Below are 18,479 nucleotides of genomic sequence, written 5' to 3' on the forward strand. Positions count from 1 at the left end.
TCCTGTACTGGAGGGTGTCCTGTACCGGAGAGTGTCCTGTACTGGAGATTGTCCTGTACTGGAGAGTGTCCTGTACTGGAGGGTGTCCTGTACTGGAGAGTGTCCTGTACTGGAGAGTGTCCTGTACTGGAGAGTGTCCTGTACTGGTGAGAGTCCTCTACTGGGGAGTGTCCTGTACTGGAGAGTGTCCTGTACTGGAGGGTGTCCTGTACTGGAGGGTGTCCTGTACTGGAGAGTGTCCTGTACTGGAGAGTGTCCTGTACTGGGGAGTGCCCTGTACTGGAGAGTGTCCTGTACTGGGGAGTGTCCTGTACTGGAGAGTGTCCTGTACTGGAGAGTGTCCTGTACTGGAGGGTGTCCTGTACTGGAGGGTGTCCTGCACCGGAGAGTGTCCTGTACTGGAGAGAGCCCAAGAGTGTCCTGTACTGGAGATGGTCCTGTACTGTTGACTGTTCTGCATTGGAGAGTGGCCCGTACTGGAGAGTTTCACGTACTGTGAACTGTCCTCTACTGGAGAAGAAGAGGATAGCATGCCAGAAATTCCAAGGAAAATAATATTGAAGCAGGGACAGGAACCCAATAAAACCAACATAAGCAAATTGGCAGTAATGAAGAAAGTAATGGCACTAAAGTGTGACAAAGCCCCAGGACCAGATGGTTTCCACCCCAGGATTTAAAGGAAGTAGGTGAGAACATAGCAGGTACCTTAACTATAATCTTCCATCGTTTTCTCGATTCAGGAACTGCCGCTTCAGGTTGGAAAACTGAGCTTGTCAGTCCGCTATTTAAGAATGGTGAGAGAGGGAAACCATTGAATAGCAGAACATGCTCGAGGGGCTGAATGGCCAACTCCTGTTCCTATGGAGAGGGACCCATTCCCATAATGTCGGACCGGCCAACATTTATCCCTCAACGAACATCACAAGAACAGAATATCTGGTCATTATATCCGGCTCTTTGTGGGATCTTGCTGTGCCACAAAACCCACATTACAAAAATACTTTGTTGGCTGTGGAACATTTGGGACATCCTGAGATCATGAAAGGCGCCATAAAAATTCAAGTTGTTTTTTTCTGAGCCTTCGTTTTATGGTGGAATTATTGCCTTCCCCCCCATGGACATCAAGTCCAGCGTTACAGGCTGAAAGTCAATGAAATCTCCAGTTTAAAAATACAATGTCCTTCCTCACAATCCGGCCCTTCATGTCTGAGTCAGTGCTCTTCTCCACAACAGCCACCTGGGGATCCGAACTTCTGAGATTATGTTGGCGCAAAGGTGGTGTCAAACTAGGAAAAGGGAAAATTCAGGCTGAGATCAGGAGAGAGTGATCGACACATGGGGCGGATCTCAGGTAGAGTAGGAGAGGAGAAATACTTGCGATCATTTAAGGAACAGTTGGGTGGGGGAGGTGAAATTTATCATCTTTCTGGACGAATGAATTAAGATGGGCCGAATGGACTCTCTCCTAATTATCTTGTGATCATTGTACAAATCGGTGATGTCAGAAAGTAATGACAATGAAAGCTGTCATAGTTTGGATGGACAGCAGTGTCAGCACCGCCTCCTTATTTACTTCAGTGCAATTGGCTGTCACTGAGCTCAGCAGAGTATAAATTGTAACAGGTTGTGCCCAGATTATTGGATTCACCTCAGGGCGAGACTCGTTTGGTGAAGTATCGCAGTGAGTACCAGGGTGGCTATTTGTCTGTTGGTAATACACCTGAAACTGGGCAGTAGTTCTGATTTTAAATGGATCAATATTAGTACCAAATAAAATGAAATTTCTCATCGATTATTAATTTTTACAGGCTGGAAACAGGATGAAAATCTTCATTCCCTTCGTGCTTGTGGCGTGCATTTACCTGCCAGCATCTGCCAGTGGAGGTATGTAATAGTAGTGAAATACACAGGCTACAGTGTGCAAACATCATTCAAATATATTTTAGTCCAGTGGTACTGAGCTCCACACGGAGCAGGAAGAGCCCAGGCTCCACCCCCGGCCTGTGCTGAGGGAGCTGATCTCACTCAGTGTGGTCCTGAGCCCCACACAGAGCAGGAAGATCCCAGGTTCCACCCCCGGCCTGTGCTGAGGGAGCTGATCTCACTCAGTGTGGTCCTGAGCCCCACACTGCGCAGGAAGAGCCCAGGTTCCACCCCCGGCCTGTGCTGAGTCACCTGATCTCACTCAGTGTGGTCCTGAGCCCCACACAGAGCAGGAAGATCCCAGGTTCCACCCCCGGCCTGTGCTGAGGGAGCTGATCTCACTCGGTGTGGTACTGAGCCCCACACAGAGCAGGAAGAGCCCAGGTTCCACCCCCGGCCTGTGATGAGTCACCTGATCTCACTCAGTGTGGTCCTGAGCCCCACACGGAGCAGGAAGATCCCAGGTTCCACCCCCAGCCTGTGCTGAGGGAGCTGATCTCACTCGGTGTGGTCCTGAGCTCCACACAGAGCAGGAAGAGCCCAGGTTCCACCCCCGGCCTGTGCTGAGTCACCTGAACTCACTCAGTGTGGTCCTGAGCTCCACACAGAGCAGGAAGAGCCCAGGTTCCACCCCCGGCCTGTGCTGAGGGAGGTGATCTCACTCGGTGTGGTCCTGAGCCCCACACAGAGCAGGAAGATCCCAGGTTCCACCCCCGGCCTGTGCTGAGTCACCTGATCTCACTCGGTGTGGTCCTGAGCCCCACACAGAGCAGGAAGATCCCAGGTTCCACCCCCGGCCTGTGCTGAGGGAGCTGATCTCACTCGGTGTGGTACTGAGCCCCACACAGAGCAGGAAGAGCCCAGGTTCCACCCCCAGCCTGTGCTGAGTGATCTGATCTCACTCAGTGTGGTCCTGAGCACCACACAGAGCAGGAAGGGCCCAGGTTCCACCCCCGGCCTGTGCTGAGTCACCTGATCTCACTCGGTGTGGTCCTGAGCCCCACACAGAGCAGGAAGAGCCCAGGTTCCACCCCCGGCCTGTGCTGAGTCACCTGATCTCACTCAGTGTGGTCCTGAGCCCCACACAGAGCAGGAAGAGCCCAGGTTCCACCCCCAGCCTGTGCTGAGGGAGCTGATCTCACTCGGTTTGGTAAAAGAGGGAGAAAGACAGTCTTGCCATTTCTATAGCGCCTCTCATGACCTCAGAACATCCCAAAGCACTTTACAGCCAAAGAAGTAATTTATTAGTGTCGTCACTGTTATAATGTAGGAAATGTGGCAGCCAATTTTCTCCCAGCAAGCTCCCACACACAGCAATGTGATAATGACCAGATTGAACTACATGGAGCAGAAAAGAAGTAGATGAGTTTGAGGTGTTACAATAGGGCTCAGCATCCAGGAGTAAGGAGTGGGAGAGAGCCGGCCACTGCTCCTGCTCCCCACCAATCTTCAGTGATTTCTGCACAAATATCAAAATGTTAACGTATGAAGGACAGCAATTGCCTTTGGGCTGTGTTGCTCCCTCTCCACGGTCGAATATCTTCACCGTCTAGGTTCATATTTGAAGTACTTTGCATCGGTGTTCACCAAGGAAGAGGACTTTGCCAGAGCAATGGTAAACAGGGAGGTTGCTGGGACACTGGATGAGATTAAATTAGATAAAGAGGAGGTACTAGAAAGGTTGGCAGTACGCGTGGATAAGTCATCTGGTCCGGATGTGATGCACCCTAGGTTGCTGAGGGAAGTAAGGGTAGAAAGTGTGTAGGTGCTGGCCACAGTCCTTCAATCCTCCTTCGATATAGGGGTGGTGCCAGAGGACTTGAGGATTGCAAATGTTACACCCTTGTTCAAAACAGGGGAGAAGGATAAACCTGGCAGTTACACGTCAGTCAGTTTAACGTCGGTGGAGGTGAAGCTTTTAGTGACAATAATCTGGGTGAAAATGAACCACCACTTGGACAAGCGTGGGCTAATAAAGGAGAGCCAGCACCCATTAGTTAAGAGCAAATCATGTTTGACTAATTTGATTGAGTTTTTTGATGATGTAACAGAGAGTGTGGATGAGGGCAGTGTAGATGATGTTGTGTATATGGACTTTCAAAAGGCGTTTGACAAAGTGCCACATATTAGGCTTGTTAGCAACATTGAAGCCCGTGGGATAAAAGGGGCAGTAACTTCACGGATACAACATTGGCTAAGGAATAGAAAGCAGAGAGTTGTAGTGATTGGCTGTTTTTCAGACTGGAGAGAGCTGTACAATGGAGTTCTCCAAGGTTCAGTACTAAGACCACCGCTGTTTTTGATATACATTATTGACTTGGACTTGGGGGTACACGGCGCAATTTCAAAATTTGCAGATGACAGGAAACTTGGAAGTGTAGGAAACAGTGAGGAAGATAGTGATCGACTTCAAGAAGACATAGCGAGGCTGGTGGAATGGGCGGACACGTGACAGGTGAAGTTCAACACGGAGAAGTGGTAGATGCAGGGTAGATGCAGGGATGATGTTTTTCCTGGCCAGGGAGTCTAGAACCAGGGGTCACAGTCTCAGAATAAGGGGTCGGCCATTTAGGACTGAGATTGCTTCACTCAGAGGGTTGTGAATCTTTGGAATTCGCTCCCCCAGAGGGCTGTGGAGGCTCAGTCATTGAGTAGATTCAAGACAGAGATCGACAGATTCTAGAATATTAAGGGAATCAAGGGATATGGGGATAGTGCTGGAAAGTGGAGATCAGGTAGAAGATCAGCCATGATCTTATTGAATGGCGGAGCAGGCTCAAAGGGCCAAATGGCCAACTCCTGCTCCTATTTCTTATGTCCTTATGTTCTTATGAAGTGAGAGGTGAACCATTTTGCTGGGAAGAATGAGGAGAGACAATAAATGCTCGATGGTACAATTTTAAAGTGGGCGCAAGAAGAGCGAGACCTGGGGGTGTTTGTGCACAAATCTCTGAAGCTGGCAGGACAGGTTAACATAGAAACATAGAAACATAGAAACTAGGAGCAGGAGTAGGCCATTCGGCCCTTCGAGCCTGCTCCGCCATTCAACGAGATCATGGCTGATCATCCAAACCCTAGCACCCGGTCCCTACACCGACAGCCATCCCACCCAAGCCTTATCCCCGTAACCCCACATATTTAATCCCCCCTAACACTAAGGGTTAACAAAGCAGTTAATAAAGCATCTGGGATCCTGGGCTTTCTTACTAGAGGCACAAAGTACAAAAACCAGGAAGTTATGCTAAAGAAATGTGAAACACGAGTTCAGCCTCAGCTAGAGTATTGTGTCCAACGCTGGGCACTAAACTTTAAGAAGAATGAGAAGGCTTTGCAGAGGGTACTGAAGAGATTCACTAGACTGGTTCCAGGGGTGAGGGATTACAGTTGTGTGGATAGACTAGAGAAGCTGGGGTTGTTCTCCTTGGAGCAGAGAATACAAACAGGAGATTGGAAAATCATGAAGGGTTTAGAGAGAATAAGTAAAAATGACTCTTTCCAATGTCTGAAGGGTCAATAACGAGAGGGCACAGATTGAAGGTGATTGGCAAAAGAACCAGAGGCGACATGAAGAAAGATACACTTCAGCAAAGAGTGGTTGGAATTTGGACTGCGCTGCCTGATAGGGCGGTGGATACAGATTCAATAGCAGCCTTCAAAAGGGAATTGGAAACAGACTTGAAGGAGAAAAAATGCAGAGATATACAGAAAGAGCGGGGGAGTGAGACTAACTGGATTGCTCCTCGAAAGAGCTGGCAAAGATTCGATGGGCCGAATGGCCTTCTTCTGTGCTATACTAGTCCATGAACAGGGACTGGAGAGATTAGTGTCTGTGTAAACTGTGTCTGGAGAGAGTAGAGTGTCTGTGTGAACTGTGTCTGGAGAGAGTACAGTGTCTGTGAACTGTGTCTGGAGAGAGTACAGTGTCTGTGAACTGTGTCAAGAGAGAGTACAGTGTCTGTGTGAACTGTGTCTGGAGAGAGTAGAGTGTCTGTGTGAACTGTGTCTGGAGAGAGTACAGTGTCTGTGTGAACTGTGTCTGGAGGGAGTACAGTGTCTGTGTGAACTGTGTCTGGAGGGAGTACAGTGTCTGTGTGAACTGTGTCTGGAGAGAGTAGAGTGTCTGTGTGAACTGTGTCTGGAGAGGGCAGAGTGTCTGTGAACAGTGCCTGGAGAGAGTAGAGTGTCTATGAACTGTGTCTGGAGAGAATAGAGTGTCTGTGTGAATTGTGTCTGGAGAGGGTAGAGTGTCTATGTGAACTGTGTCTGGAGGGAGTACAGTGTCTGTGTGAACTGTGTCTGGAGAGAGTACAGTGTCTGTGTGAACTGTGTCTGGAGAGAGTACAGTGTCTGTGAACTGTGTCTGGAGGGAGTACAGTGTCTGTGAACTGTGTCTGGAGAGAGTACAGTGTCTGTGTGATCTGTGTCTGGAGGGAGTACAGTGTCTGTGTGAACTGTGTCTGGAGAGAGTACAGTGTCTGTGTGAACTGTGTCTGGAGAGAGTTCAGTGTCTGTGTGAACTGTGTCTGGAGGGAGTACAGTGTCTGTGTGAACTGTGTCTGGAGAGAGTAAAGTGTCTGTGAACTGTGTCTGGAGAGAGTACAGTGTCTGTGAACTGTGTCTGGAGGGATTACAGTGTCTGTGTGAACTGTGTCTGGAGGGAGTACAGTGTCTGTGTGAACTGTGTCTGGAGGGAGTACAGTGTCTGTGTGAACTGTGTCTGGAGGGAGTACAGTGTCTGTGTGAACTGTGTCTGGAGGGAGTACAGTGTCTGTGTGAACTGTGTCTGGAGGGAGTACAGTGTCTGTGTGAACTGTGTCTGGAGGGAGTACAGTGTCTGTGTGAACTGTGTCTGGAGAGAGTACAGTGTCTGTGTGAACTGTGTCTGGAGGGAGTACAGTGTCTGTGTGAACTGTGTCTGGAGAGTGCAGTGTCTGTGTGAACTGTGTCTGGAGAGTGCACAGTGTCTGTGTGAACTGTGTCTGGAGGGAGTACAGTGTCTGTGTGAACTGTGTCTGGAGAGAGTACAGTGTCTGTGTGAACTGTGACTGGAGAGAGTACAGTGTCTATGTGAACTGTGTCTGGAGGGAGTACAGTGTCTGTGTGAACTGTGTCTGGAGACAGTACAGAGTCTGTGTGAACTGTGTCTGGAGAGAGTTCAGTGTCTGTGTGAACTGTGTCTGGAGAGAGTACAGTGTCTGTTTGAACTGGGTCTGGAGGGAGTACAGTGTCTGTGAACTGAGTCTGGAGAGAGTACAGTGTCTGTGAACTGTGTCTGGAGGGAGTACAGTGTCTGTGTGAACTGTGTCTGGAGGGAGTACAGTGTCTGTGTGAACTGTGTCTGGAGGGAGTACAGTCTGTGTGAACTGTGTCTGGAGAGAGTACAGTGTCTGTGTGAACTGTGTCTGGAGAGAGTACAGTGTCTGTGTGAACTGTGTCTGGAGAGAGTACAGTGTCTGTGTGAACTGTGTTTGGAGAGAGTAGAGTGTCTGTGTGAACTGTCTGGAGGGAGTACAGTGTCTGTGAACTGTGTCTGGAGGGAGTACAGTGTCTGTGTGAACTGTGTCTGGAGAGAGTACAGTGTCTGTGTGAACTGTGTCTGGAGAGAGTACAGTGTCTGTGTGAACTGTGTCTGGAGAGAGTACAGTGTCTGTGTCAACTGTGTCTGGAGAGATTAGAGTGTCTGTGAACTGTGTCTGGAGGGAGTACAGTGTCTGAACTGTGTCTGGAGGGAGTACAGTGTCTGTGTGAACTGTGTCTGGAGGGAGTACAGTGTCTGTGTGCACTGTGTCTGGAGAGAGTACAGTGTCTGTGTGAACTGTGTCTGGAGAGAGTACAGTGTCTGTGTGAACTGTGTCTGGAGGGAGTACAGTGTCTGTGTGAACTGTGTCTGGAGAGAGTTCAGTGTCTGTGTGAACTGTGTCTGGAGGGAGTACAGTGTCTGTGTGAACTGTGTCTGGAGAGAGTAAAGTGTCTGTGAACTGTGTCTGGAGAAAGTACAGTGTCTGTGAACTGTGTCTGGAGGGATTACAGTGTCTGTGAACTGTGTCTGGCGAGAGTACAGTGTCTGTGTGCACTGTGTCTGGAGAGAGTACAGTGTCTGTGTGAACTGTGTCTGGAGGGAGTACAGTGTCTGTGAACTGTGTCTGGAGGGAGTACAGTGTCTGTGTGAACTGTGTCTGGAGAGAGTACAGTGTCTGTGAACTGTGTCTGGGGAGAGTACAGTGTCTGTGTGAACTGTGTCTGGAGGGAGTAGAGTGTCTGTGTGAACTGTGTCTGGAGGGATTACAGTGTTTGTGTGAACTGTGTCTGGAGAGAGTACAGTGTCTGTGTGAACTGTGTCTGGAGGGAGTACAGTGTCTGTGTGAACTGTGTCTGGAGGGAGTACAGTGTCTGTGTGAACTGTGTCTGGAGGGATTACAGTGTCTGTGTGAACTGTGTCTGGAGGGAGTACAGTGTCTGTGTGAACTGTGTCTGGAGGGAGTACAGTGTCTGTGTGAACTGTGTCTGGAGAGAGTACAGTGTCTGTGTGAACTGTGTCTGGAGAGAGTACAGTGTCTGTGTGAACTGTATCTGGAGGGAGTACAGTGTCTGTGAACTGTGTCTGGAGAGAGTACAGTGTCTGTGTGAACTGTGTCTGGAGAGAGTACAGTGTCTGTGTGAACTGTGTCTGGAGAGAGTACAGTGTCTGTGTGAACTGTGTCTGGAGAGAGTACAGTGTCTGTGAACTGTGTCTGGAGAGAGTACAGTGTCTGTGTGAACTGTGTCTGGAGAGAGTACAGTGTCTGTGAACTGTGACTGGAGAGAGTACAGTGTCTATGTGAACTGTGTCTGGAGGGAGTACAGTGTCTGTGTGAACTGTGTCTGGAGAGAGTACAGAGTCTGTGTGAACTGTGTCTGGAGAGAGTACAGTGTCTGTGTGAACTGTGTCTGGAGGGAGTACAGTGTCTGTGTGAACTGTGTCTGGAGAGAGTACAGTGTCTGTGAACTGTGTCTGGAGGGAGTACAGTGTCTGTGTGAACTGTGTCTGGAGGGAGTACAGTGTCTGTGTGAACTGTGTCTGGAGAGAGTACAGTGTCTGTGAACTGTGTCTGAAGAGAAGTCAGTGTCTGTGAACTGTGTCTGGATGGAGTACAGTGTCTGTGAACTGAGGCGGTGAGGGGTAGATGTGGGACAGTAATTGTTGAGCTAATTCTTTGCTAGGTGGTGCCGTTATTGAAAATCTAGATAATTTTGTTTTTCCATTTTTTATTGTTTTTAAATGTACCAATGTCAAGTATTAAAAAGTGTTAACAATTCCCGAGAATACGCTGTTGTAATAGTTGAACAGCTTTCCAGAGGTGGCATTTCCTTGTTCCCTTTCCCCCCATAAATATACAGCCAATGCTGTACTTTCAAGGCTTTGGATCTCACCTTTGACCTTTTACCCTTGCCTTGTATTGCTCCAGTACAAGTGATTGAATGTTGTGCAGACTGACCACTCAAAGCCTTTGTCGATTCTCGCTTTTACACATTGGGGCCGTCCAGGAGTCACCAGCTCTTTGAGGCGTGTTTGAAGCTGCCTGTCAGCTTGTGCCCGTTCGGCCTGAGCGGCAGACATGGTTCAGCAACAATCAGTCTGGCCTTGTGGATTGAACTGCATTATTTTACAGACGTGTTTTGGGTCAGTCGCCCCTTTGTGTCAGCTGTGACTCAGTGGTTCCACTCTCGTCTATGAGTCAAAGGTCATGGGTTCAAGGCCAACTCCAGAGACTTAAGCACAGGATCAAGGTAAACACTCCATTGCTCTACTGAGGGAGTGCTGCACTGTCAGAGGAGCCGTCTTTCAGATGAGACGTTCAAACAAGGCCCTGTCTGCCCTCTCGGCTGGACGTAAGATATCCCATGACAGTATTTTGAAGAAGAGCAGGGCCATTCTCCCTGGTGTCCTGGCCAATATTAACACACAACCAACGTCACAGAAACAGATTATCTGGGCATTATCTTCGTGATGTGTCTGGGAGCTTGCTGTTCACAAATTGACTGCCACGTTTCCTATATTACAACAGTGACTATATTTAGAAAGTACTTGATTAACATAAAAGGTAATCCAAAAGTCTTCTATTGGCATCTATATATATAAAGCGGTACTTCTGTCATTCTGTCTGTCTATCTGTCTATCTGTCTATCTGTCTGTCATTTCCTGTGCGTCTTACGGGTATGCACTCGAAAGTTACAGGGCGTACCTACGCGCGCGTTACCTCCAAAGAAAGCTTACGCTTCAGAGACGGTTTTAAGCGTATTTACTTTTCGGTCGGACGAAAATTGTTCGCGCCTTATGCAAAAAACCTTCAAAATTAAACTCATTATCTGCTAGCATTGATTGACTGACATCAAGGTTCCACCAATCCTGTTCCGTCACGATTGACCAATCCTACAGTACGGTCCCCTGATGGTTGGCCAATCGGTGTGTGTGTGGGCGGGACTATTCGTTTTCATCTCGGGGAGCTGCCAGCCATTGTTTGACTACCAGCTTCCAGCTCAAATGACTTCACCTTCCAGCTAAAACGACTTTCAAAGTTAGTTTCTCTTTTAAAAATAACATAAGATTTACCAAAAACGTTTTATAAGTACTTTCACTTTCATTTTTCAACCTTTTAAAAGGTAGACATACAGGGACACAGACAGGGCCCTAAGCCTCCCACTCGATTTAAAATGTTGCCCAGCACCAGATTCACAAAGGGACACAGACAGGGCCCCAAAGCCATAAGTAGTTTCACTTTCATTTTTCAACCTTTTAAAAGGTAGACATACAGGGACACACACAGGGCCCTAAGCCTCCCACTCGATTTAAAATGTTGCCCAGCACCAGATTCACAAAGGGACACAGACAGGGCCCCAAAGCCATAAGTAGTTTCACTTTCATTTTTCAACCTTTTAAAAGGTAGACATACAGGGACACACACAGGGCCCTAAAGCCTGCCACTCGATTTAAAATGTTGCCCAGCACCAGATTCACAAAGGGACACAGACAGGGCCCCAAAGCCTGGCACTCGATTTAAACCGCCTGCCCCAAAACAGCCCCGGCAACGCCGGGCTCCCCAGCTAGTATAAATAGTAAATGGGAGTAAGAGGGGCGGGGCTGATTAGGGACCAAAAAGGAGACCCGTACATGGAGGCAGAGGGTATGGCTGAGATGCTAAATGAGTACTTTGCATCTGTCTTCACCAAGGAAGAAGATGCTGCCATAGACATAATGATGGAGGAGATAGAGGAGATACTAGATGGGATAAAAATTGTTGAAGATGAGGTACTAGAAAGGCTGTCTGTACTTAAAGTAGATAAGTCACCAGGACCGGATGGGATGCATCCTAGGATGCTGAGGGAAGTGAAGGAAGAAATCACAGAGGTACTGGCCATAATCTTCCCATCCTCCTTAGAAACAGGGGTGGTGCCAGAGGACTGGAGAATTGCCAGCACGGATTTGTTAAAGGCAAATCGTGTTTAACCAACTTGATTGAGTTTTTTGATGAGGTAACAGAGAGGGTTGATGAGGGCAATGCGGTTGACGTGGTGTACATGGATTTACAAAAGGCATTCGACAAAGAGCCACATAATAGGCTTGCCAACAAATTTGAAGCCCATGGAATAAAAGGGATAGTGGCAGCATGGATACGGAATTGGCTAAGTGACAGGAAACAGAGAGTAGTGGTGAACGGTTGTTTTTCAGACTGGAGGAAGGTATACAGTGATGTTCCCCAGGGTCGGTTCTAGGACCATTGCTTTTCTTGATATATATTAATGACTTGGATGTGGGTGTACAGGGCACAATTTCAAAATTTGCCAATGGCACAAAACTTGGGAGTATAGTGAACAGTGAAGAGGATAGTGATAAGCTTCAGGAAGACTTAGGCAGGCTGGTGGAATGGACGGACACGTGGCCGATGAAATTTAATGCAGAAAAGTGCAAAGTGATATACTTTGGTAGAAAAATGAAGAGAGGGAAATATAAACTAAAGGGTACAATCATAAAGGGAGTGCATGAACAGAGAGACCTAGAGGTAAATGTGCACAAATCATTGAAGGTGGCAGGACAGGTTGAGAAAGCAGTTAAAAAAGCTTACGGGATCCTGGGCTTCATGAATAGAGGTATAGAGTACAAAAGCATGGAAATTATGATGAACCTGTATAAAACACTGGTTCGGCCTCAGCTGGAGTATTGTGTCCAATTCTGGGCACTGCACTTTAGGAAGGATGTGAAGGCCTTAGAGAGGGTGCAGAAAAGATTCCAGGGATGAGGGACTTCAGTTATGTGGATAGACTGGAGAAGCTGGGGTTGTTCTCCTTAGAGCAGAGACGTTCGAGAGGAGATTTGATAGAGGTGGTCAAAATCATGAGGGGTCTGGACAGAGTAGAAAGAGAGAAACTGTTCCCATTGGCGGAAGGGTGGAGAACCAGAGGACACAGATTTAAAGTGATTGGCAGAAGAACCAAAGGCGACATGAGGAAAAACGTTTTTACTCAGCGAGTGGTTAGGATCTGGAATGCACTGCCTGAAAGGGTGGTGGAGGCAGACTCAATCAGGGCTTTCAAAAGGGAGTTGGGTAAGTACCTGAAGGAAAAAGATTTCCTGGGCTACGGGGAAAGGGGGGGAGGGGGACTAGCTGAAATGCTCTTGCAGAGTCAGCACGGGCTCAATGGGCCGAATGGCCTCCTTCTGTGCTGTAACCATTCTATGATTGGTTGTAAAGCACTTTGGGGCGTGCTGGGGTTGTGAAAGGCGCTATATAAATGCAAGTCTTTCTTCCTTTCCTTTTACCATCTCCTTTATATCTCTCTCCCAGTATGCCGCTCACTACTGTTACCATTTCAAACAGTCACTTAACAAGATCGAAACTCTTGATATTTTACAGGCTTTGCAGGGAAATCACTGATATTTCCAACCAAAACCGCGAACAGTTTTGTCGAACTGAAACCAACGCATTTCCCCAATCTGAACGCTTTAACTGTCTGTGTGAGGGCAGCTTCTGAAGAACAGCGCGGTTATGGTTTGTTCTCCTATGCGACGGCAAATCATGACAACGAACTGTTGCTCTGGTACCAAGCAGACGGGAAAATGTCCCTGGAGTTTGGCGATATTATTGTTAGGTTTTCCCTCCCGGAAATGAATGCGTTGCTGAAACACATCTGTGTGACCTGGCGGTCTAGCGACGGGCTGATGACATTCTGGGTGAATGGGGAACGGAGTGTGCAGAAAGTTGTTAATCGGGGAGGTTATGTGCGCACTGGCGGGGTGGTTATCCTGGGCCAGGAGCAGGACTCGCTTAGGGGAGGGTTTGACGCTGATCAGTGTTTTGTTGGGGAGATTACAGATGTTAATCTGTGGGACCATGATTTAACTGCCAGTGAGATCAAGACTGTAAGTCAGGATTGTCACAGTCCAGGGGGGAACATCATCGACTGGGCAACAGTAGCATATGGAACAGCAGGAAATGTGATCATTAAAGACAATCAGGACTGCCCAGTTTAAAATTCTTTGGCTGGGACAGTTTTGGGAATATCGGGTTAATAGATTGGACCGAACACAGTTAAGGGAAGAAATTCGCACCAAACTGCTTTAGTAGATTATTGCCTTGCATTGCGATCTGTTCCACCGAAATCAGACCAGGCAGCAACAGTGTACTCTAGAATAAAGAGGAATTCCTCACGGGGCTGATTATATTTGGGTCACGGACTATTCACTGGGACCTTTCAGTTTCTCACCTCCCTCAGTATCTGGGTGATGGCTCCAAACTCACTGTACAAGAACCTCTGTCATTCTCCATCAATATGTGGAGAGAGGTGGAGATGGTGAGCCAGGGAATGAGCTCGGGGTATACAGGACCCAGCGTGGTGTAAATCCCCCTGGTGTTACCCTACACACTGAACCCTGATTAAAGCCCAGAGAATGACACAAACTGAGCGGAACAGACCAGCCCACCTACTTTATCCACACATTCTTCCTCGTTTATGCCGCTGGTGCCCTTTTTAAAATCCCAGCGGGAATCGTTGTGTATCCCAGTTACAAGGTGCACCAGTACAAAGGTGACAGAGGCAGTTTGCTGCCTGCTGACTCTGTCACACACACACAGACAATAAAAGAATCAAATGCCCATGTGTGTGGTGTTGAGGGGCCGAGTCAGACGGTGAGAAAGTCCCTTTAGTGGAAACGGATTCTGTCCCGGACTGTGATGGTGCTGATTTGGGATTATTACTGGCTGCTCCCCCTCCCTCTCTCTCTCTCTCTCTCGCTTTCTCATTGCTTATATTACACCGTGATTTGTAACGCTCGCACATTGTGATATGTCTCGAAAGAGATTGTAATCAAACTGTAATGTTGCAGTTTCATCAGATTAATAAATTAGCATCAAAAAGCAAAGGTTTGTGTGTGTTTAAATTACTGTGTGTGTCTGTATCTAATCTTCAAATTAAATAACTGCATTGCCCGGTGTGGTCCTGAGCCCCACACAGAGCAGGAAGATCCCAGGTTCCACCCCCGGCCTGTGCTGAGGGAGCTGATCTCACTCGGTGTGGTCCTGAGACCCAAACGGAACAGGAAGAGCCCAGGTTCCACCCGGCCTGTGCTGAGTCACCTGATCTCACTCGGTGTGGTCCTGAGTCCCACACGGAGCAGGAAGATCCCAGGTTCCACCCCCGGCCTGTGCTGAGGGAGCTGATCTCACTCGGTGTGGTCCTGAGTCCCACACGGAGCAGGAAGAGCCCAGGTTCCACCCCCGGCCTGCGCTGAGGGAGCTGATCCCAATCCAGTGAAGGTGGGCCCATTGGGAAAATCAGCCAGGATTTCTGCCACCGATACACTTTTCAGTGGCGGGGTGTGTGTGCTCCACCCGGGCAAGGATGGACTGGGTTCAGCTGTGATGGTCCCCATGGCTAAATATCCTGCCAAGACTCTCACTGGGGGCAGCTGGCCCTCGTGAGGAGAACTCGAGTCTGGACAGAGAATCGATTGCAGAGGAAGCCGCCCACAGCGACCTCAATAACCAGCCTGTGGAACGTTCTTCAGAGCTGGGGAGTGAATACTGAAAGAACTTGCATTTATATAGCACCTTTCACCACCTCAGGATGTCCCAATGCACAACACACCCATCAAAGCACTTTTAAATGCAGTCACTGTTGTAATGCAGCAAACACAGCAGCCAATTTGTGCACAGCAAGCTCCCACAAACAGCAAAGTGATAAATGACCAGATAATCTGTTTTAGTGATGTGGGTTGAGGGTTAAATATCGGCCAGGACACCGGGGGTTAACTCACCTACTCTTTGAATTAATACCATGGGATCCGGGGCCGAGAGGGCAGACGGGGCCTCGGTTTAAAGTTCCATCTGAAAGAGGGCACCTCTGACACTGCAGCACTCCCTCAGTACTGCACAGGAGTGTCAGCCTACATTTATATGCTCGAGTCTCTCAGTGCCGAGCGTGCTACCACAGAGGCACACGAACATGAGCTGAAGTCATTCAGCCAGTGGGACTGAGGAGAATTCTATAAACATGACACCAAGGAGATGTGGGAAAAGCTCACCAAATAATCTGCTCACCGAATAATCTGCAAATTCTCCTAACGCTAACTCAACGGGAATTCAGCAATATTTCAGGATACTTCAATCAATATTGCAGTTCACATCCCTGAAGGAAATGCACCTCAGTTCTGTTTCTACATTGGGATAATGGAAAGGTCGGAGGAACGTTGGAACTGGGGATTACAAGATTCTGAACAATTCGTAGCTTCGCACAATTCAAAGGAACACACACAGTGGGGGGTCACTGAGTATTGTATCTCAGTGGGGGGTTCACTGAGTATTGTATCACAGTGGGGGGGTCACTGAGTATTGTATCACAGTGGGGGGGTCACTGAGTATTGTATCACAGTGGGGGGGTCACTGAGTATTTTATCACAGTGGGGGGGTCACTGAGTATTGTATAACAGTGGGTGGGAGGGTCACTGAGTATTGTATCACAGTGGGGGGGTCATTGAGTATTGTAACACAGTGGGGGGGTCACTGAGTATTGTATCACAGTGGGGGGGTCACTGAGTATTGTATCACAGTGGGGGGGTCACTGAGTATTGTATCACAGTGGGGGTGTCACTGAGTATTGTATCACAGAAGGAGGGTCACTGAGTATTGTATCACAGTGGGAGGGTCACTGAGTATTGTATCACAGAAGGAGGGTCACTGAGTACTGTATCACAGTGGGGGGTCACTGAGTGTTGTATCACAGTGGGGGGTCACTGAGTATTGTATCACAGTGGGGGGTCACTGAGTATTGTATCACAGTGGGGGGTCACTGAGTGTTGTATCACAGTGGGAGGGTCACTGAGTATTGTATCACAGTGGGAGGGGTCACTGAGTGTTGTATCACAGTGTGGGGGTCACTGAGTATTGTATCACAGTGGGGGGGTCACTGAGTATTGTATCACAGTGGGGGGTCACTGAGAATTGTATCACAGTGGGGGGGGGGTCACTGAGTGTTGTATCACAGTGTGGGGGTCACTGAGTATTGTATCACAGTGGGGGGGTCACTGAGTATTGTATCACAGTGGGGGGGTCACTGAGTATTGTATCACAGTGGGGGGGTCACTGAGTATTGTATCACAGTGCGGGGGTCACTGAGGATTGTATCACAGTGGGGGGGGTCACTGAGTATTGTATCACAGTGGGGGGGGTCACTGAGTATTGTATCACAGTGGGGGGGTCACTGAGTATTGTATCACAGTGCGGGGGTCACTGAGTATTGTATCACATTGGGGGGGTCACTGAGTATTGTATCACAGTGGGGGGTCACTGAGTATTGTATCACAATGGGGGGGTCACTGAGTATTGTATCACAGTGGGGGGGGTCACTGAGTATTGTATCACAGTGGGGGGGTCACTGAGTATTGTATCACAGTGGGGGGGTCACTGAATATTGTATCACAGTGGGGGGGTCACTGAGTATTGCATCACAGTGGGGGGGTCACTGAGTATTGTATCACAGTGGGGGGGGTCACTGAGTATTGTATCACAGTGGGGGGGGTCACTGAGTATTGTATCACGGGGGGGGTCACTGAGTTATGTATCACATTGGGGGGGACACTGAGTATTGTATCACAGTGGGGGGGTCACTGAGTATTGTATCACAGTGGGGGGGTCACTGAGTATTGCATCACAGTGGGGGGGTCACTGAGTATTGCATCACAGTGGGGGGTCACTGAGTATTGCATCAAAGTGGGGGGGTCACTGAGTATTGTATCACAGTGGGGGGGTCACTGAGTATTGTATCACATTGGGGGGGACACTGCATACTGTATCACAGTGGGGGGGTCACTGAGTATTGCATCACAGTGGGGGGTCACTGAGTATTGCATCAAAGTGGGGGTGGTCACTGAGTATTGTATCACAGTGGGGGGTCACTGAGTATTGTATCACAGTGGGGGGGTCACTGAGTATTGCATCACAGTGGGGGGTCACTGAGTATTGGATCACAGTGGGGGGGTCACTGAGTATTGTATCACAGTGGGGGTCACTGAGTGTTGTATCACAGTGGGGGGGACACTGAGTATTGTATCACAGTGGGGGTCACTGAGAATTGTATCACAGTGGGGGTGTCACTGAGTATTGTATCATAGTGGGGGGGGTCACTGAGTATTGTATCACAGTGGGGGGGTCACTGAGTATTGTATCACAGTGGGGGTGTCACTAAGTATTGCATGACAGTGGGGGGTCACTGAGTATTGTATCACAGCGGGGGGGTCACTGAGTATTGTATCACAGTGGGGGTGTCACAGAGTATTGTATTACAGTGGGGGATCACTGAGTATTGTATCACAGTGCGGGGTCACAGAGTATTGTATGACAGTGGTGGGGGTCACTGAGTATTGTATCACAGTGGGAGGTCACTGAGTATTGTATCACAGTGGGGGGGGTCACTGAGTATGGTATCACAGTGGGGGGGTCACTGAGTATTGTATCACAGTGGGGGGTCACTGAGTATTGTATCACAGTGGTGGGGTCACTGAGTATTGTATCACAGTGGGGGGTGTCACTGAGTATTCTATCACAGTGGGGGGGTCACTGAGTAGTGTATCACAGTGGGGGGGTCACTGAGTATTGTATCACAGTGGGGGGTCACTGAGTATTGTATCACAGTGGGGGGTCACTGAGTATAGTATCACAGTGGGGGAGTCACTGAGTATTGTATCACAGTGGGGGGGTTACTGAGGATTGTATCACAGTGGGGGTGTCACTGAGTATTGTATCACAGTGGGGGTGTCACTGAGTATTGTATTACAGTGGGGGGGTCACTGAGTATTTTATCACAGTAGGGGGGTCACAGAGTATTGTATCACAGTGGGGGGGTCACTGAGTATTGTATCACAGTGGGGGGGTTACTGAGTTTCGTATCACAGTGGGGGGATCACTAAGTATTTTATCACAGTAGGGGGGTCACTGTGTATTGTATCACCGTGGGTGGGTCACTGAGTATTGTATTACAGTGGGGGGGTCACTGAGTATTGCATCACAGTGGGGTGGGTCACTGAGTGT

The 18,479-nt window shown here is 48.7% G+C and overlaps 1 protein-coding gene across 1 annotated transcript; it reads left to right on the top strand.

Moving 5' to 3' along the window:
- Window positions 1–1,620: 1,620 nt before the first annotated feature.
- On the top strand, window positions 1,621–14,317 carry LOC147103062 (C-reactive protein-like). The gene is made up of 3 exons (XM_085963129.1): window positions 1,621–1,681; window positions 1,809–1,884; window positions 12,813–14,317. Exons 2-3 carry the CDS (start codon window positions 1,821–1,823, stop codon window positions 13,427–13,429), a joined length of 681 nt encoding a protein of 226 aa, XP_085819255.1. The 5' UTR covers window positions 1,621–1,681; window positions 1,809–1,820; the 3' UTR covers window positions 13,430–14,317.
- Window positions 14,318–18,479: the final 4,162 nt, after the last annotated feature.

The sequence above is a fragment of the Somniosus microcephalus genome, chromosome 20 (genome assembly GCF_052327205.1).
Source record: "Somniosus microcephalus isolate GS21.2 chromosome 20, FLI_Smic_1.0, whole genome shotgun sequence".
In the NCBI taxonomy this organism is placed as follows: Eukaryota; Metazoa; Chordata; class Chondrichthyes; order Squaliformes; family Somniosidae; genus Somniosus; species Somniosus microcephalus.